This window comes from Aethalodelphis obliquidens, unplaced genomic scaffold (genome assembly GCF_003676395.1).
Source record: "Aethalodelphis obliquidens isolate GAN/ISIS:26980383/991018 unplaced genomic scaffold, ASM367639v1 scaffold6, whole genome shotgun sequence".
NCBI lineage: Eukaryota > Metazoa > Chordata > Mammalia > Artiodactyla > Delphinidae > Aethalodelphis > Aethalodelphis obliquidens.
Window position 1 is genome coordinate 73,670,505 of NW_020837950.1, and position 19,549 is coordinate 73,690,053.

At 66.0% G+C, this 19,549-nt stretch overlaps 1 protein-coding gene across 6 annotated transcripts in view; it reads right to left on the reverse strand.

Moving 5' to 3' along the window:
- Positions 1–1,641: 1,641 nt before the first annotated feature.
- RGS12 (regulator of G protein signaling 12) overlaps positions 1,642–19,549 on the reverse strand; it is a 93,121-nt gene continuing 75,213 nt past the window's right edge. For 3 of the 6 annotated variants that reach the window (XM_027103833.1, XM_027103838.1, XM_027103839.1), the window contains 9 exons: positions 18,567–18,643; positions 16,490–16,684; positions 16,054–16,127; positions 15,511–15,637; positions 13,560–13,656; positions 12,059–12,138; positions 11,564–11,717; positions 9,787–10,227; positions 1,645–2,157 (listed from right to left, as the gene is read on the reverse strand). In XM_027103833.1, coding sequence (XP_026959634.1) covers positions 1,931–2,157; positions 9,787–10,227; positions 11,564–11,717; positions 12,059–12,138; positions 13,560–13,656; positions 15,511–15,637; positions 16,054–16,127; positions 16,490–16,684; positions 18,567–18,643 — 1,472 coding nt within the window. In that variant the 3' untranslated portion in view covers positions 1,645–1,930. Of the gene's footprint in view, positions 2,158–9,786; positions 10,228–11,563; positions 11,718–12,058; positions 12,139–13,559; positions 13,657–15,510; positions 15,638–16,053; positions 16,128–16,489; positions 16,685–18,566; positions 18,644–19,549 lie in introns of those variants that run through there. The other 3 variants (XM_027103837.1, XM_027103834.1, XM_027103835.1) reach the window with 3 other exon arrangements.

Consider the following 19,549-nt stretch of genomic DNA (forward strand, 5'->3'; position numbering starts at 1 on the left):
AGGAAGGGGCCTGGACCCCCACAGCCCCAGCTTCCGGTCCCTACCTGGCCACAGGGTTGGCCACTGTCTATTTGTGAGCTATACTAACCAGAGCACCTACACATGCTGAGCCCTTTTGAGGGCCCAGGCCTGGAGCATGGGATGTGGCCCCTGGCCAGCAAGAGGCCAGGCACAGAGAGGAGGGTGTGTGCACCACTGCACACAATGCCCCCTGGGACAGGGACCTCTGCCACCCTACTCTACAGCACTTCTGCCTGTGGCTCCCAGGACGAGCCTGGGGTGGGGCCTCCGGGGGGAGGGGGAGTGGAGCGGAGGAGGTGGGCAATACCAGAGACCCTGCCTGCCGTCCTAGCTCCCCGTCCCCACTGCTCCTGGACCCGCTGGGGCACCCCCTCAGGAAGCCCTCTCGCCCCTGGGCTTCCCCTCGTAGCCGGGACCACCCGTGCCATCCCGCCTCTGTCCTGGGCTGCCCTCCTTCCCATCCCAAGCCCCGGCCAGGCACCAGGGCCACAGAGACCTGGCTTGGGGTCCTGCCCAGGTCTGTGAACGGACACTGGGGTGTCACCCCCCAGACACGGCCACAGTTGTCGCCCCAGCTGGCCCCTGGTTCGTGACTGCACCTGCAGGCAGAGCTGCCACGGGAACCTCTTCTGCAATTTGAGGGGCCGCGGAGGCGGCGGGGGTGGTGGTGGTGGGTGGCCCGGTCCCCATGAGTCAGCTCAGCTGCCTGCATGGGGTGGAGAGAAGGGCTGGCCTGGGGATGGGCCCGGCGCTGCAGCTGTCTCACTGTGCACCCCCAAATCGCACTCTCTCTGGGCCCCCGTTTTCCCCTCTGTGCAGACGGAGCGAGAGCAGAAACCGAGTGGGTACCCAGCTTGGCACGCGGTGGGTGCCGGGCCCTCTCTTCCACGCGGGCACCCCCAGCTCAGAGCACAGCTCCCTGGGAGGACCCAGAGCAGCCCAGCGGCCAGGGCGCGCTCAGGCCTAGAGCCCTTCTGACAAACCTGACATGCATCTCGGAGGAGGGAGGGGTGCCGGGGGCCCCTCAGCTGCTCAGCGCCGGGGTTCCGCCGAAGCACCTGGGCTGACGGTGCCATCTCTATCTGCCCTGCCCACCCAGCGTCACACGGCAGCCCTGCCCACTGGCCTGGCCTGCTACCCCGTCCCCTCCCGGCTCGCTCAAGCCTCAGGACCCCTGCACAGGCTGACACTCTTTCCCAGGCATTCTGGGCAGGGCAGTCAGGCTTCCCCTGAGGTGGTCCCTCCAGAGACAGGCCCTGCCAGACCACCTCCCTAAATGAGGCCAAGGGCAGGGGATTGGGTCAGAGTGGCCTGAAGGGTCCCCAGGCCAAGCTCTGCCCCCACCGGCGGCCACCCCAAGAGGAGACCCTGCACCGAGCTGCACGAGGCGCTGTGACGTGGACAAGACCAGGGCCCTGGACGGGGCAGGACCACGTCCCACTGCCCACAGGCTAAGCCTCGTGCCCCGCGAGGCCAGCCTTATTTCCCTGCTCACCTCCGACCTCACCCCCGAGAGCCGGTTCTCCCCAGCCCCCTGCCGATACACGCACAGGGCCACGGGAACAACGGCTCCCTGAGGGCAGGGTCCGGGCCCCAGGACCAGGCACGAGGCCGACGATCTGGTCCTCAAAGACGCTTTATTGCGGGAAGGCTGGACACCGAGCGGGAGCTGGGGCAGGGGCCAGGGAGCCCTGAGCCAACGCTGGCGAGTGTCCGGGGCCAGGACCCTCCCCACCCTCTGCTGGTTCGGCCCCCAGGGGTGGCTGAGGAGGCCCGTCCGAGGCCCTCGAGATAGGCTCAGCAGCTCCCTCGGGATCTCTGCTCTCCACGTGTGTGTCCAGGCAGGCGGCTGGGACGCCGGGACGGGAGGGAGGGCCGGCCAGCTGGGTCGGGTGCGCGGGCGGCAGCCTCAGACGAAGGTGGCGTGGTGTGGGCCGGCCTTGGGCTTGGCAGGTCCCCCCAGGACGGGGCTCAGGCCGGGGCGGTCTGATGTCAGCGTCCCGCCAGCCCGTGACCTCCGGGGCCCCGTCCACACCCCCGGGATGCTGCTGCCCGGCCCAGGCGCTGAGCCAGCCACACGGTCCACGTCGACGATCGTGCTGACTGGGAGGCCTCGGCTGCCTCGGGCCCCACCTCCTGCCGCGGGGAGAAGAGAGAGTCTGTCACCTGTCTGCCCACCCTGGGCTGGAGACCCCACCCCACCCTCCTGGCACAGATGGTGGCAAGGGGCTCCTGAGACCCCCACGTGCATCCCAGGGGCAGGCGACTTCTGACCTGGGGCCCCCAGGCCTGGCGCAGGGAGCCCTCTGCAGTGGGGAGGGTCCCAGGCCGAGGGAGCTGCAGGCTGCAGGGAAGCAAGCTGGGGGAGGGGGTCTGGGGGCGCAGGGCCCAGGTTCCGTGTGGTGGGACCGGCGCGGCCCCTCATCTGTCACGGGTACACCCTGCACCCTGTCCTCACCCGGCACAGCCAAGACAGTGGGGACGGCCCACCCACTAGGGTGCTGTCCGCCCAGCTGGGGCCCCCTCTGGGGAGAAGCCCGGCACCCGAGCCCCTGCAGCTCCCCACTGACGCCCTGGGGGCATCAGGGGCACCCGCCCCCAGACGACACCGCGCTGCCCCTCGCCAGGGTGGGAGGGGGGAGGGGTGCGTGGCTGTGTGTGGGTTTGCATCACGGGAAGGAGCACGTGGTGCCCCTCGGTGGGCGCTGAGATGGCGGAGGAGCTGGGGGGGGGGCGGTCCCAGGGCCCCTCAGCGGGATGCAGCCGCCCCTGGGGTGGGGGGTGGCCGAGGAGGGCCACATGGGGGACGGTCTCGTGGGAAACCTCCCAGCCACCTCCGCTGCGCCTCTCAGACACCCCCACAGCCCGTCCCGCACCCCACTGCGGCTCAGGTTCAGGGCCGGGCCTCCACTCCTCCTCGGGGGGCTGTCCGCAGCCAAGGGGCCGTCAGGGAGGGGCTCCAGGGGGAGGCATGCTGCTGGGCTGAGGGAGGACCAAGCACTGGGTGTGGGTTGCCCCAGACGGGGCTGGACCCTCAGGGCACTCTGGGTCTCCATCCACAGAGCTCACTGCCCGGTGTCTCTGAGGGCTGCGGCTCCCAGTGGGGCAGGGGCCTGAGCCCCACCGCCGATGCCCCCCAGGGCCCTCGCGACCTGGCCACGCAGTTGTCCACCTGCCCGTCGACCCGGGCCTACCTCTTCAGCCACACAAACTCTGAGTCCTTCACGCTCTCCTACCCCATCAGCAACACCCCAAGCCGGGCGCCCCTTCCTCCACCCTACCCTGCCGCCTGCCCCCTTCCAGGCTGCTCAGTGGTCAGCCAGGCCTCTGTCTTCAAGTCCCCACCTAGGCCCCAGGAGTTCCAGGCTGCCTGAAACCGCCTTGGAAGCTTTTCGATCCCAGGCTGGGCAGCCACACCTCCCTGCCAACCACCCCAGCAGGCTGTCACTGCGCTGTCACCCTGGCTGGCCCCGGGGGTGCGCCCTGGGGGACAGAGGTGCAGTCCCCAGGAACCAGGTTGCTGCGGGCAGGGCTCAGCAGGCGCCCTCAGCCTCGGCTCCCTCCACTGAGCCCCCCCAGGGCTCACCCCAGGGCCAGGGGTCAGGCAGAGCCCCAGGCCCTGGTGTGGCCAGGTGTAGCAGGGAGGCTAGCATGCCTGTGGGGTGCTCTCAGTGAGCCTGGGAGCCAGGGACCCTCAGGTGCCTGGGGTGCAGGGGGAGCCCCAGCCCCAGGTTCCCAGTGGACAGGCTGGAGGAGTCCAGGCGCAGGGACACAGGGTCCTGCTCTGGTGACCGCCCCTCCCGGGCCTTGCCGGTGGAGGCGAAGACTCTGCTCCCTGCCTGGGTCCGAGGCCTACGTGCGGGAGTGGGGACGGCCGTGGGGGTCAGGAGCCTCGCCTCCCCTTGCAGGAGCTGCTCTGTGGCCCCCAGAACCCCCGGGGCAGGTCCGAGCCTGTGAGAGGGCCTTGCGGCCTCTCTGATCTAACAGAGGCGGCAGAAGGAGCCTTTCCTGGGGCCTGTGGGACCCACCCCTCCCCCGCTTGTTGGCGGCTTCCCAGGGCCAGCAGATGATGGGGTGGGGCTGGTCTGCGCTTGGATGGGGGCTGTGCAGAGAGGCAGGGCTTTGCTCCCCAACCGTCTGTCCCCATCTGGGGCATTTGTCTGGAGCATTAAGAGGCCCGTGACCCCACGCAGGTTGAGGGGCACGGCCCTTTCCTGTCCAGCCCCGTTTGGACCCCCCAGGAGGACAGAGGCTGGCGAGGGGGAGGGGCCTCAGCCACGGCCTCTCTGACGCCTGGGCAGCTCCGGTGCGCTCAGGATGCGGAGGGCCGCCTGCCTCTGTGGACGGGAAGCTCGTCCCCGGGCCAGGGACGGGCGTGTCACAGGGAGGGTGGCTGCAGTCCAGGCCCTTCCTGCCTGCCCGCCCAGACTTGTTCTCCTGAGGAAGTGGCAGCCCCAGGCCTGTGACTCAGTGTCAGGGGCCCAGCCCCGCACGGCGGGCGGGCATCACGGCCTCCGTGCCAGGGCCTGCCCGGGGTGGCTGCCCTCCCAGCTTCCCGAGGCTCCCCTTGGCTCTCCTGGCAGGGGCAGCAGCGCGGGGGACCCTGCAGGGCTCAGGGGCCACTGCTTCCGAAGGGAGCCGGGTCTGCCCTGTTCATGAGGGTCGCCCCCTGGGCCTCTGTCCCACGTCCGTCGGACACGCGCACGCGGGGCCGGAGCCAGCGCCGCATCCCCCGCCCCTCAGGCTGCCCTGCTGACCCCTCGTCTCCCCAGGGACCACGGGCCCTGCCCCCCCGGCTGATTCCGACTCTGCACAGTCAGGACCTCCCGCCGGGCGCCCTGCTGGAGCCCAAGAGCCCCTCCCGAGAGCCCACCTACCAGCCCCTTGCCAGCGGCCAGGTCTGCTCTGGCCCTCAAGGCTCCACATCGGGAGAAGGTGCAGGCCGAGTCAGGACCCTCCTCCTGGGGCCGGCGGGTGCAGGGCTGCACGGGTGGAGCCAGGGCGGTGGTGCAGCCTGACCCCTTGGCCATCCCCAGTTCTCCCTGGGTGCCAATCAAAGCTCCTCATTCAGCAGATCTGTACTAAGCATCTAATGGGTGCCAGGACTCCCGCTCATGGCAGCACAGGGTAAAAGGGGGGGACAGTGACCGGGCAGTCACGGGGCCATACCGAGTGCAGGCGTGCAGACGGGCGGAGCCTGGGGAGGGGACGTGGGCAGCGGCTGCAGCAGTGCCGGCCCCAGGTCAGGGTGTGGGAGGTCACGCTGCCAGCCACTGGCGGCCCGTGGCTTCCACTCTGAGAGACCCAGGGGCCGGTGGAGCAGACCAGCCGCAGGGCACATGGGGGAGACGTACGGAGAAGGGGACACGAGGAGGATGGACGCGCGAGGGAAGACCCGGGGCCGTCGGCCTGAGCAGCCAGGAGGATGGAGCTGTCGCAACCCGTGCTGGGGTCTGGGGAGGGGTGCTGGGCCAGCTGGGTCAGCCCTGGGAAGCCCGTGGAGGCCTGTGGAGTGGGCCGGGTGCAGGCAGAAGCCCCCAGACATCTAGCAGGACTCAGGTCCATTCTAGCCAGGGCAAGGCCGGAGCGCCAGAACACGCTCCGCTGGAAGGGGAGAGAGCCCTGGCAGAGGGCTGCCTTCGCCGGGACCCCCGGCACCAACGTGACCCCGAGAAGGCCAGGCGGCCCCCCACATGCACATCACGGTTTGCGCTGGGGAGGCTGGCCCATCCTCCTGGAAGGCAGGTGTGTGCGGTGGAGGTGTCCCCCGGCCGCCCAGACAGAAGGGCCAGGGCTCTGCTGGAGAGAGGGGACATCTGAAGGGACAAGTGCAAACTTGGCAGTGGTGGGGCGGCGGTGCAGGTTCAAGAGGCTGGGGCCCGGGCTGGGGAGATCCGCACGGCTGTCCCGGGAGGCCCTGATGCCCCAGGGGACGGGCAGCTGGATCCCCACTGTGGCTGCTGTCCCGTGCACAGCTGCACTTCCCCTACTGTCCCCAGCCCAGGGCTTCCGCCTCACCTGGGACTGAGCAGGTGTGACACGCCGAGACTGGCTGGGGGTCCAGGCTGGGGGCGGAGGGGGGGTGGCTGACCACTGAACAGCCAGGTGCAGAGGGGCTCCTGGGACTCACGGCCAAAGCAAGGTCACGTGGTCTGGCTGCCTTCACTGCCAAGGTGAATGGTGTGGCCCTTATCTGGGCTTGTGGCCTCTGGTTAATGCTCCAGCCCCGTTCCCATGGAAACCAACTTACTAGGCTACAGCGACCCCTGGCAAGCGGGACAGCTCCACGCACCTGCTAGGAAGCGAGCTGAGGGCTCCTGACCCCACTCTGGTAACTGGACGTGCCTCTGGGGACCCTGGACACTGTGGCATGAGGCCCCCAAGTCGGGCGACTTCCGCCCCGTCCAGTGAGCAGCATCTCTTTGCGCTGAGGCCCCGGGACCCCGGGCCAGGACTGGTGGCGAGGACTCCTAGGGAGGGGTGGGTGGCCCTGCCGGCAGCCGCGTTCCTGCAGGAGGGGGACGGGAGAGGCCCGGCCAGGACCCTGACCCGGGCGTCCAACACCAGCACGGCCAGGCGGCAGTGGGAGGGAGGGAAAGCCTGCCCAGTGCCTGGCTGAGGGGCTGCAGTCACCCACTGGACAGAGCGAGGGCCGGCGAGGGAGGGCCCGGGAAGGGCACCAGACACCTCCTGGGACAGCAGGTCCCACAAGGTCAAGCCCTGCACCTGGGGTTCCCGTGTCCATCTGAGTGCTCAGCCGGGGGCCAAGGTGAGGACCCACCCAGCCCAAGGACATCTGGGGGCCAGGGGAGGGGGATTGCTGGGCCGGGGCCACCCACCCACCCGCCCGTCTGCCGGTCAGCCCTGAAGACAGCTCCTCTCTCTCCCTGGGAAGAAGGTGCCCTTTGGGGGCGACTCCCACGCCCTCTTCACGTCTGCCTATGTGGATGCGGGGTCTTCGCCTGCTGGGTGAGCGAGCCCTGAGGCTGGCTCTGCCCTCTGCAGGGCCGTGGACGCCGACCTCGGAACCTGACGCTCGCGCTGCTGGGACAGAGGACTCACACCGCCACCCAGCTGGTCCTCCCCGGGACGGGAAATGCCCACCAACGCCCACCAATGCCCAGAGTTTTGCTGGAAACCAAACAGGTAACAGTGGGGAAGGTGGCCCGGATTAGGACCAAATCCACGGCAGGCTACACTGGAAGGCTGCGTGCGTCCCGCAGCGGAGGCTCCGTGCCTGGGCCACACGGCCGTTCAAAGACCTCCATCCCTCGGCCGCATCGGGCACTCACAGGCCTCCCCGTACAAGGGTGCTGGGGACCAAGGGCCAGGGTGCAGGCGCAGCACGGCTCTGAGGGGACCCTCCGCACATGGGGACATGTTGCGGGCAGCCCCCGACCTGCCCCAGGCTGCACGGCCCAGACGTGGCCCCGGCTCCCCGCCCCAGGGTCCGGCAGCATCAGCACGCTGTGTCTCTCGCCCTGAACGGAGGGGCCACGGTGGCCACCACCTAGGAAACAGCTCACGGCAGCTAGAATCAGCAGGAGGTGTGGATGAGACCTGCCCTCTGGGCCCCGAGGATACAGCTCAGTGCCGGGTCCAGACGCGCGCTGGCCCAAGGGTGTCTGCGGCGCCCTACGCTGGCGGGGGAACCTCGGGTCCGGGTCCGCGTCACAAAGGTGGACGCAAGGTTCACAGGACGAGCAGAGGATCCGTCCGGCGAGCCCAAGGTGGAGGCCGTCCCACCGAGGGCCTCGCAGGGCGAACGGGCACCGCACAGGAGGAGCGGAGGCCCTTCCCAGCTCCAGGAGGCCACGGCTGATCACAGACCCTCACGCCCCCCCCCCCGCCGTCCTCCCTGCTCAGGACACCCACGGAGCCAAGCATCCAGGGTCTCCACCTGGGCTCCTACTCATCAGGGACAACCAGTGCACGGGGGGCACCAACGGCGACACACCCCGGAAATGCAAGAACTCGCCGGTCACGCTGCCCACGCTGCCGGGCCACAGGTGGGAAGGCCGAGCCCCGCACTGGGTAAGCCACGTGGGCCCAACGCCCCAAGCCCGGAACGTGGAGCTGGAGAAGCCCGGCGGGAGCTCGGAGAAAACGGCTGGACAGCGGGCAGCCAGCGAGCCGGGCTCCGGGTTTACGGGGAGCGAGTCGGAGGGACCCGGCCCGGCCGGCTCACCCACCACCACCGGGCACCCCACCCGGCCCCCGACCCCGGAACTCTCAGGGAGGGGAGAGCCGTGGCCCCGAGCGCTCCGTGCCAGCCCCTCGCGGTGTCCCCGCTGTCACACCCAGCCTCCCGGTGGAGCTCGTTACTGCCGCCCTTACACAGCTGTGTCTGCGGGTGTGCATGAGGCGCTCAAGAACGTCTGGTGAGCGAAGGTCTGCTTTCGAAAGCCAGTACATTAAAGTAAACCCAATGAATTCTATTAAAATGTGCAACGTTTTCCCGGGTTAAAATACACCTGTAGTTTTCTAAAGAGGAAACAGATGTTCAAGGGAGAAAGGAAAGCGCTTTAAACCAGTCCAGTGAGGAGAGGCAGAGTTTATTTCTCCTGGAAGAGCACAGACTCAAAACACAGGTGAGACTACACACAGGTGTCTACGGGGAGAGCAGAGGGGAAGTCGGATCGAGGTGCAGGAGACATGCAAGGAAGGCCGCGGCTTCTCCCGGCTTCACGTCCGCGGGCTGTCTCCGTGGGGAGGGCGCCGGGAGCCCGGCCCGCAGAGCCAGTCCCCCACGGGTACAGAGCCGCCCTGGGTCCCCACGGAGATGCGGCTGCAGGTCCGACAGGACCCAGTCCTGGGGCAGGACTCAGACCAGAGGGGGCCTCCTGCCACCCCCAACAGCAGCCACAGCTAGTGTCTGCCCACCACGGAGCCCGCCAGAGAGGACGGCGGCACCCAGGGGCTCCACGGGCACACGCCTGCGCCGACAAGGCTCCTCCCTACACCTCGGGGCCGGGCACACAGGCCGCGGCCCGAGTGCGGGGCGAGAGCCGCTCTCCTGGGAGGCCGGGGGCCTCGCTTCACCTGCTAGTAACACTCACGCGGCTAAGGAGCAGCTCCACCAGCCCTGCTCACCTTGACACACTCATGCCTCCGTTTGGAGGGCCGCCTGTGACCACCCAGGGTCAGGGAACCCCACGCGGATCCCGGCGCCCAGCACGCAGGCCTCCACCTGCTGTCTGACCGATGGGCGGAGGGTGAACGCCCTCCCTGCAGGGTCAGCACAGCCGTCCTGCTCTAAATCACACGGGCTTCACCCACTTGCTCAAGACAAACACTGTTGTTTTCAGCCTTGAGATTAAAATACTAAAACTGCTAGCTATCCAGATTGTAATAAAAGTAACACATACAGTTTGCAGAAATTCCCAGGGCCTTGCTTGGTGGCATTACTGCCGGGGACCCAGGGAAAGACGGCGGGAGGGCACCGCCGGGCCCAGTGCGGGCACCGCTCACGAGCGTCACGCCACGGGGCGACACCCCCTCCGAGGCCCCGCCGCCCAACCTGGCCACACCCTGACCTCAGCGGCCACAGGGTCCTTTTAGAGAAGGCGGAGGCCGCCACGACCAACACAGTACCTGAGGGGGCTGGCACGCTGAAACCTCCTTAGAGGGATTAAGGGGCGGAGGGGGTAACTTTGCACCGCTGACGCTTTCTAAGTGGGTGGACAGCACCGGCAGGCGACCCCGGGCGGGCGGGCAGGGAGGAGGGGGGTCAGAGAGGAGCAGGGGCGTCGCGCCCGTTGGTACCTGGTCTCGGAGGTGCGGCCGAGCCCGGCGGGGTGGGGGGCGGCGGCAGGAACGTGCTGTTAGGGCTGCTGAGGTGCCCCTCCCCCATGAGCGTCAGGTCGGCCACGTGCTCGCCCTCCACGGTCTGGACGCCCCCGGCCTCCGCCGCCTGCGCCGGGGGGCTGGGGGTCCCGGGGGTCCCGGGGGAGCAGAGAGGCGGGCTGTCGGCAGAGCCAGGGCTGGTGGCCGGGCTCTCGCGGGGCCGGGGAGCGCCCTCCTCGCTGTGGCCTGTCGCAGGTCTCGTGCAGAAGGCCTTGGGGGTGGCCGAGGGGGAGAGGGCAAGCCCCGGGGGTCCAGGTGGCAGACGCAGGAACTCGGGCAGCACCAGGTCCTCCTTCCTCAGCAGCCCGCGCTGGTCGTCTGCTCTGTTGCTCTGAGCTTTGGAAATGAGCTCAAAAAACTCTGTTGGAAGAAAACCCACGTTGACCAAGTGTTATCGCGTTTACCCTCCGGCAGGCACAGCAAAAGCGCATCTGGAAAGCCCTGTCCCGCTGCCCCAGGCCCTCCCCCTTCCTCCTGTTCCCGCCCACACAGCCACAGGGAGGCCGCGGGCCACGCGAACAGCTGCGCTCCTCCCTGGACCGGCTCCGGGCCGCCACGGCCCGCGGCCCACGTCTGCGCTCCGCCCGCGTTTGAAGCCTACCACCTTCTGAGCAGGAGGGAGGCCGCTGACCAGGCGCCACGGCCTGACACAGCCAGGAGCCCCTGGTGCCCGCAGCTGGTGAACCAGCCTAGACCCGTGTGTGAGGGGCCTCTCGGGGGCACCACGCCGGGGCAGAGGGCGGTCCTGATGGGGCCTGTGATCAGCGCCCGGCCCTCGACCCCTCTCCCCGCCGCGCACCCCGCCCCGGGAGCTCCACGGCCCCCCAGGCCGCCCCCTCCCGGCACCTCCGCCCTGCCGGGGACGTCCAGCTTCTTCGCCGGCTCCCCAGAGCTCTTCTTCTTCTTACCTGGGTGGATTCTCAGTTGTAACTGGAGTTCACCATCCAAAATAGATGGTGTCTACGCTGAGCCTTCTCGAGGCTTAAGTTACACTCAGCTTCTGCCCAGCAAAGGAGCTTAAACCTCAAATCTTAACGGATCTCAGAAACGCGAGAACTTCAGGGCAGGCGTGTGTTTTACCCTGGCCCGTGGCCGGACGCCACGGGAAGCAGTGACTAGCCCAGCTGACCTGCCCAGGAAGTGCTCCCTGGGTTACAGCTCAGGGCGCAGAACAGCTCCTAGAGCTTCCCTCTGTCACGAGCTTTCGGAAGAAAAGGAAGTCCCCCACGCCTCCTCTCTGTCTCTCATGCCATCCTTCTTCTGTCCTGCAGGCCCGGGGGCGGCTCGGGCGTCTGGCCCCCATGGCCGAACGCACAGCCTTTCCTCAGGGCCCCGACAGCAGAGGCCAGCGAGGCCCGGGCCCTCCCACCGGCCTCCTCCTGGCGAGGACCCTCAGGGACGTGGACCCTGGTCCCGAGCCCCTCTCTGAGCCGGGACCCGGCTGTGAGGGGGGACAGAGACCTCCTGCTGCAGCCCACGTGGGGGCTCCCTGGCTCCTAGGGCCCGGCTCTCGGTCTGAAAACTGGGGCTTTAGTAGAGTTACACCAACAGCTGCAGACAGACACAGGGGCGAGTGCTCAGTGTGACGGGTCACGGCCACCCCAATGTCAGTAACTCAGAGAAGCTTCTAGTGACTGGACTGCAAAACTGACACTGCATTCACGAAAAACGTGGAAGTTTTAAAAAGTACACATACCCTCTGCTTCGTCCAAATTAATTTTCTGATATTTTTTTTTCCCAATCTTTGCAATAGATTCTTCTCTCTTTGAAAGCCGGGGATCCCTAGCATTCTTTCCATTTTCTCCTTTAATTTTAATAGAATTAGACTTGCCTAGTGTTCTTTCCTCTCCCTGCGTCAGAAGGAAAGTCAAAGTTCCACTCACATTTCAGACACATGACAACACAGTTCATCAGTTACATAAAAGGGTCTTTGAAACATAGATGGCATTGATTTGGACTTCACATGCGTGGCAGGAACATCAATCGCAATGATAAGGATTGCAAAAAGAACAGCACGTAAGGCACACCCACCCAGCCAGCGATTCCCAGGCTAGTGGGAGCAGGCACCGCAAAGGGACCCTGAGAAGACCCCCCAACCCAGGGTGCAGGCCCAACCAGGGCAGAGAGCCGCTGGGGCCGCGCCCCTGAGCTTTGCAGGCAAGGAGCGAGGCGGGGTGAGGAGGGGAATTACCATCGCCGAGTGGTTTCTGGAGCTGGCGTTTACGGCTGCGCTCTGTTTGGCGGGCCCGCTTTTCTGCTTATCTGTGGGGGCTGAACATAGCGAGACAAGCTTTATAAAACTGCAGTGAATGCAGACCCGTCTGCACATCTAACACAATCACCAGCTCAAAGCTGTACAGAAGCCAAAGGTATCAGGGGCCCCTTGTCTACATGCGCGCTCAGGCCTGAGCACCCATGCGGGGTCAAGGGACAGAGGACCAGCCTCCTCCGCCCGCCGCGTCTGGGCGAGCTGTACACGACGGCGACAGGGAGAAGGCTCATGGCTGACTGTGCCCACTGGGACTCTGTGGTCCCGTGGTGAGTGAAAGTGCCTTTCGGGTACTATTTGGCACGAATGTCTTTAGAAAGTACGAGAGTCTCACATTTATTATGTATCTTCAAATACGGCCATTGCCCCAAGTCAGGGCTGCAGGCTGGCCCCCGCTGGCCCTCGTGGTCCACAGACCACTTCCCTGGCCCAGGATGGGCTGGCGGAGTCCCAGCCCTCCTGCCTGTGAGCAGCGTCCCAAACACACTGCACGCACCTGCCCGCAGCTATGCCTTCAGACTCACCTGCGCACAAGCGGGCCGGGAGGTCCGACCTTATCAGACCATGGAGGGAGGTGCTGAGCACCCGTGCCCTGCTCAGGCCGCTCGGGCCCTGAGGCCGGTTACCGTGCGGGAGAAGCGCACACAGCGTCCTCTAGAACCCAGGTGGCCCACAGGGGGACAGGAAGCAGGCACGGGAGCCCGAGGGCAGAGGGGCGACCGCAGCCCCGGTCACCCTTGGGGATGGAGACGAGTGATGGGTAGCCCCTTTCAGAGCTGAGCCAGCCCGGGGAAGGGGACGGCGGCTCCTGACATGGCCAGCTCCCTGCCCTGTTCAGTAGGCTCCAGAAGGCTCTCTCCAGGAGGCACGCCCCCGCTGCCCCCACCTGGGAGTGCAGGTCCCCGTCCCCAGGGCAGGGCTGCGGGGCTGAGGCAGCGTATGGGAAAGGGCCCTGGAAACCACCGATTCCTTGTGCACTAGGCACAGGGGGCCCCAGCCCCCGACCTCAGCCGCTGCTGGGCCGACATGGGGCAGCGACGCCCCAGGGTCCCGGGTCCCTGTGCAGAGGGATGGGGAGGCCCCCCAGGAAGAGAGCACTTTCCAGGGCATGCTGGACCCTCAGAGCGACGCAGGGCGTTCGCAGGGCCTGCGCCCCTTCTTATGGCAGAGAAGACGTGCAGGGGTCCCAGGCAGAGGCCCTCGTGCTCCCGGTCCCAGGGCCTCCTGCCCGCAGACAGACGCCCAGCCACGGCTGCACTCGGCCATGGCAGGGGGTCGCCGGGCCCCATGAGACCCTAAACCCAAGTGAGGCCATCTGCAGGGTCACTCTGAGACCACGGGGCAGCAGGGCCGGGAGCTTTCGGGGGGCCGAGCCCAGGGACCCAGGAGGCCGGAAGGACCAGGGAAGCGTCACCCTGCTCACCTTTCCCTCGGGAGGGGTCCTTCTCCTCCAAGATGACCCGCTGTCCGTCCAGACTCGAGATGGGGGCTCCGAGGTCCAGGGGCTCCTTCTCTCCACTCTAGAGGCAGAGACAGTGCAATGAGTGGCTCACCCTGGCTGGAGCTTTCCGGAATAACTGCGTGTGGCACATCGGCCAGCAGGACCATCCCAGGCTTGATGGAGCCATGCGCCAGGTGACCCCAGGTCCTGTCACCTCGGCAGGGCCAGCCGCAGACGCCTGACGTGCAACAACCAGGATCCCAAGCGCCAGCGGGCCTGCCCGGAACGCAGGCGCCGGGAGGAGCCCGCGGGACAGGCCGTCACCCAAGTGATGGCTGCTGGCAGCACTGGGCCGAGGCGAGGCCCCGGGGCTGGAGGAGTGCTTGGTGGGAGCCGGTACCACCTGCGTCCACAAGTTGGGTGCTTTTAGGCGTTAAGTCAAGCTGGCCTAAGTCTCAGCATTACCTCCAGCCTGGAGGAGGGGACCTCAAGCCCACCTCACTGGTCCTCAGTGCACTAGGAGGCGTGGGAGTAGGGGGGAGATGGCTCCCTGTGGGCAGGAAGCAGGCGCATCTGAGGCCCGGGATCCTGCCCTTCTCTCCTGGGGAGACTATCTTGCTGTTCAAGACCCACATCCTCTGTCGAAGAAAGAATCTGAACTTGTAGCCTGGCTCTTAAATGGCTAAGCGACCACACGCCCAGACAGAGCTCTGGCCGAGTGGGGAACGGACCAAGGCTAGCAGGGTCCTGCCTGGCTCACGACTTCGCGGCCCACAGTTCACTAAGGAGGGTCCACGGAAAGCCACATGCTCACAGCCCATCCACAGGACGCCCCGTACCGCCCTCCATGACTCTCGCGGCCCCGAGCCCTGAGGCAGCTGGACCACTCTTCCCGGTCAGGCCTCAGCAGCCCAATGGGGAAGGAGCCCCGACCACTGGCCAGCCCTTTGGGACTGAAGCCCCCCAGCAACCCCACGAGCACGCTTCCATGACTCACCCCACTTTACAGATGGGGAAACAGGCACGGGGACTAAGGATCGCTTAGGCTCTCAACGGAGTACGAGCAGGGAGGCCACATGGAACCCAGGCCACGTCCCTCTCCATTCGGCATATTCTAGACTTTAGGACGGCACCCCCATCCCCCAGTGAGCTGGGCGGAGGGCTTCGGGCTACCCTCGGGAAGTCTGAAACAATTTAACTGGTCCTCTTGTTCACGTCAAAGTCTTGAACGATTCTGGAGCCCATTTCAGAGAAAATAAAAATCCTAAAAATACTTGAAATCGTAGCCCTGATAAAGTATAATTTCTAAAGAAAGGAGAACACAGGCCAATGGGTCATAAGTCACCGCATTTCAAAGCAAACGTGTGGAGGTGCGGGACCACCCTCCGGCTGTAGGAACGGGGACTCTGCTCTCATCCCTGCTTCACCCATGCACGGAGGAACCCGACGGCCCGGCTCCGAAACACCAGAGAGCTGTCAGACCCACGGCCTATGGGAAGCTGCACAGTGTCGCAGCGGACACCCGACAGGCTGTTGCAGATCGGGTCACACACGCCACCGCGTGCCGTCATCCGATCAGATTTGCAAACGGCGGGAGGCTGCAAGGTTTTCATTTGTTTCTCTTCTTGGTTTCCCTGGGCCCAAACCCCCAAGTCTCAAATACCAACCCAAATCCCAGAGGGCACGACCAAGGTACAAGGAAGCAGTAAGCATTTCCCCCACAGGGTGGGAAACAGGAGGGCGGCGGCAACGTCCTCCCCAGGGCCTGCTGGGTGGAGAAGCCGCACACAGGCGCTGTGTCGGCCCCACGGCGTCCTCCCGTTACGCCAGCCACAGCTCGCTTCGCGGACAACGGGGGCAGGCTGGGCCCCAGCAGGCAGCGCTGAGCTTGCGGGCGGCTCGGGGGCCCGGGGACCCCATGTCGCTCACTCACCAGCCGGGCTACCAGCTCGCTCAGGCGCAGGCCGTACTTGGCCGCCACGGGCCGCAGCACCTCCGCGACTGGCTTGCTGGGCTTGGCCTTGAGTCCCACAGACCGGTTAATCGGCACCAGATCCAGCCTGGTTGGAGGGGGAGAAACAGGAGCACGTTTGCCACAAACACGTGGCAACTGTCATGTGGACGTTCCGTCTCAAAAGCAGAGCAGCATGGCACCCATGGGCATCACCAAGGCAGCCCCAGGTTCTGCACGAGAAGAGAGCCCACAGGGGGCTTCTTTAGGGTCTCGTGGGGCTGAGCCAGGACTGTCACACCCGACAAGGAGCGGCCCCTCCCCACGGGTCGACCCTGCCTCGGGTGCAGCCCTGCCGTGGTCGCCGGCAGGCGGGGAGCGTGACCCTCTGGCCCCCGGGGTGCCTGGGGCCACGTGCGGCTGCCCCTCTGAGCTCACAGTAGAGCGGAGGCCAGTGGGGCAAGTGGTCAGAAACAGCCTGTGGCTCTGGAAGCCTCATGAAAATGGCAACTGCATTTCTCTTACCGAAATAAAGTGCGTTTTTCTAGGCGCAGGTCCCTAGACTCCAAGATGCTACTGTCCTGGTGCAGCACCAGAGGCTACGAACACATGAAAGGAAGAGAGACGGGCGTCAGTGGGAGCCGGGGCGCACAGCTGCACGGAGCAAAGTGCAGCTTCAAGCGCGGCCCACCATAGCCGGAGAGAAGGCCTCAGCTCTCTGACCAGCTGCTGGGAGCCCGCAAAGGGTTCTGCGCAGCGAGACGGCGCTCTCGGGACCCACCTCCGCCACATGCATGGAGCACAGAGCAGAGTCGGCCGTGAGGCCCAACACAGGCCAAGGCGGCAGGGAACCCGCACGCTCAGGTAAATACACACAGGTTAGCCGGCTCCCCCATCGGCAGGGTCTCCCACAGGGCAGGCGCCCCCAGAGGAAACGCCCACGGTCTCCGCAGCCCTGTACCTTGTCCCCGCCCACCAGGAAGAGGTCCACGGCAGCCCCGTTGATGCCGTGTCGCTCGCAGAGCCCGGCCAGCACTTCCTTGATGGACAGCCCCGCCCTGACGAGCACCACGCAGGCCGTCCCGTCGGGGAGCTGGATGCTGCAGTGCTTGGCGGCCTTGTCCTTCTCGGGCGCCAGGGTCCTGCAGGCCTCTGGCTGGGGGGCAGGGAGACATAGGGGCGGGCGCAGGGTCAGGGAAAGCGCGGGGAGGCCCCGGGGAAGGGCCATGGTAGCTTGCACACGCGTGGGGGGCCCAGCAGTGCGGCTCCCTGTGCACACCCGGCTCCACAATGCAGACACGTTCCGATAAAGGCACAGTGCGCTGTGCGCACACGGCCGCTACGCTGCGGGGCTGCTAGTTGACAGAGAGCGCCACCCCCTCTCAGCTACAGGCACCGTCCTTGCAGTCCCAGCCTCCAAGCTCTGAGTCTAAACTTTTACAAGGGCCATGCTAACTAGCTTTCCTACTACAATAGGGTGGGCCTTCCCACTTTTGTTTTCGGGGGTCCGGTCTTGGCCTCCCTGACCCGGAAGCACGTGGAGTCACCCTGCAGAGCCCACTGAGGCCATCTGGGGACCAGGAGCTGCCTCGCCCATCTCTCAGCCTAGGAGCCGGGGACGGACAAGGCAGGCAGCCTCTGCTGCTTCTGGTCACCTTTCTGGCTCTTTCTGCCCAACCTCATAGGCCCAAGGCCTTTCCGAGAGGAATGGACAGACAGGCAGCAGGTGGGCCGGAGGGAAGAGGCTGGGAGAGGGGCCGGGACGGCCAGGCCAAGGCTCAGAGGCAGCGGCACACACCTGAGGGTGTGAGGCCCCTCAGACCCTGGCCCCCAGGTCACGAGGAGCTGGCGGCATGGGGAGGCCGGGTGTGAGGGGCACGGGGGAGTCTCAGCTCCTTCCTCCGCAGGGCTGCCAGGGGGTGCGCCCTGCAGGCAGCCTGGGGTGCCCTCTGCCCAGAGAACGCCAACCACCTCTGCCCGGCGCAGGGGATGTGGCCCAGCCCACCTGTCCCACTGCCAGGCCCTGCGGCGGGGGGCACGCCTGCAGGATGGGGAAGCGAGCCTTCCAGCGCGGCAGCACCTGCGACGTGATGCCTGTGCTGCGGGTGGACTGGGCAGGAGCGGGAGGCGGCCCCTCCCCACTGCGCGGAGCAGGGCTCCCACGTGCTCGGGGCAGGAGCCGGACCGGGGCCAGCCCGCGGCCGCACGCCCCGTGCCAGACCTCTGGGTCCCTGAGTTACAGCACCGCTTCCTGGCTACAGACGGCTCCCCGCATGCCTCCTTCTAATGCCCGACTTGCCCTGGTTGTCACTTCCTTACCACTCTGTCCTCCAAGGGTCTGAAGATCTCTTTCTCCCAAATATTACTTCAGAAAACTAGTCTGCAGGTGGTAGACTGACTGCAAAATGGCCCCAAAAGTGCCCTTCCCACAGAGGCACGGGCAACAGTAAACGTCCTTTGTCTTAAGCCGCTGGGTTTTGGGATGCTCTGTCAGGCAGCAATGGCTGACCGGTGCGTGGGCCACCCTCACGGCTCTAACTGGTATTGTTATAACTGAAGAAGAAATGACATCTACACTCACTACTGCCTGACCAGCTCAAGTGACTAGGAGGCCGGCAACAATAGGGTTTTCCAAAATTGCCACCAGACGCCAGCTAACCAGCTAGCAGGTCAGCCCAATGCCTCCTCCATCTAACTGGAAACTGGGCCAGACAAGCAACTCAGCAGGGTGTGAGGAGAGAGCTCAGGGCCAGGCAGGACCCGGGCCCCCGGCCCACAGCAGGGGCCGGCGGGGAAGAGCCCCGTCGGCACAGCCCCCAGCGCACAGGCAGACACAGGGGTGTCTGAGCTCACGGGACGTGCAGGTGCTGAGATGAAGAGGAGTACCTGCCTGCTCCCGTGGGCGTCCAGAGAAACGTGCCTGAACGGGAACTAAAGGTCTCAGAAATGAACCCAGAGATATTCTTAGAGCTCAAGGGGCGCCCTCCCCATCCATGCAACAGCTCCCTTACGAGGGACACGGCTTTGCGGGGACTCACCAGGTCCAGGCTCCCGGCCGAGGTCATGGAGCCCTGCGACTCCCGGCGGCCCAGGCCTCCGTTGGCGTGCGCGGGGTCTGCAGGGACACAGGGACTCAGAACCCCCAACGGCACCAGCTTCACGCTTGCTCGCTTAATGCAGAAGCGCAGAAACCCCCCGAGTGTGGTCACGTCCCCCACAGCTCCACACCTCCTTTAGGCTGAACAGACACGCTCGAAGGACAGGAGCCAGGCTCGGAGGCCCTTCGGCGGCACAGCCTCGCCCCTGGCACACAGCCGGAGCTGGGAGCCACCGCCCAGGCCCGCGCTCTGCTCTGCTGGCGGCCGCGCAGCCCCCCGGCTCCTGCTGCCTCATCGCAGGTCAAAACGGAAGCAAGTGCAGGGCCTCCCTGCCCTTCATTTAATCTGGAATTGTCATCTCAACACGTGGCTTCACATGCCAGCCGGTTACGGCATCTTTTACCGACGGCTCACGTCCCATCTTCCTGTAAAGTCCTGAATGAGCTGACAATCGCGCCATCCGATGTCACTGACTAAGCTAACTGTAATCTAAAACTCGCGAGAACTCTGACATAGAAAGGACCTTTAAAAACACGGGGCCTAGGGCCCCGACCATGCCGCTGTGCCGGGGCCTGGGGGTGGAGCAGGGGCCTGATTACACGGAGGCCCCCAGGCCCCACTGACCCACCTGCCAAAAGCAACGGACTGGCAGGCGAGAGAGTCAGGACGCCTGGGGAGCGTCCTGGAGTCAGGACTTAGGGCCTTTCCGGGTGGCTCTCTAAAGACGTGCCGGGTATGGGGACCCCGGTCTCCTGGGGTCCCGCTCGGAGACACAGACCTAGAGAGGCAGGCACTCCCCCATCTCTGGTCCTCGGGGGTCCCTGGCCACACTGACGACACCGCTCCCACCCCCAGCTCCGGCTGCCCTTCCTTGTGGAAGAAGAGCTGTACCGGCCGCCCCAGGCAGGGCCCTGGAGCCTCAG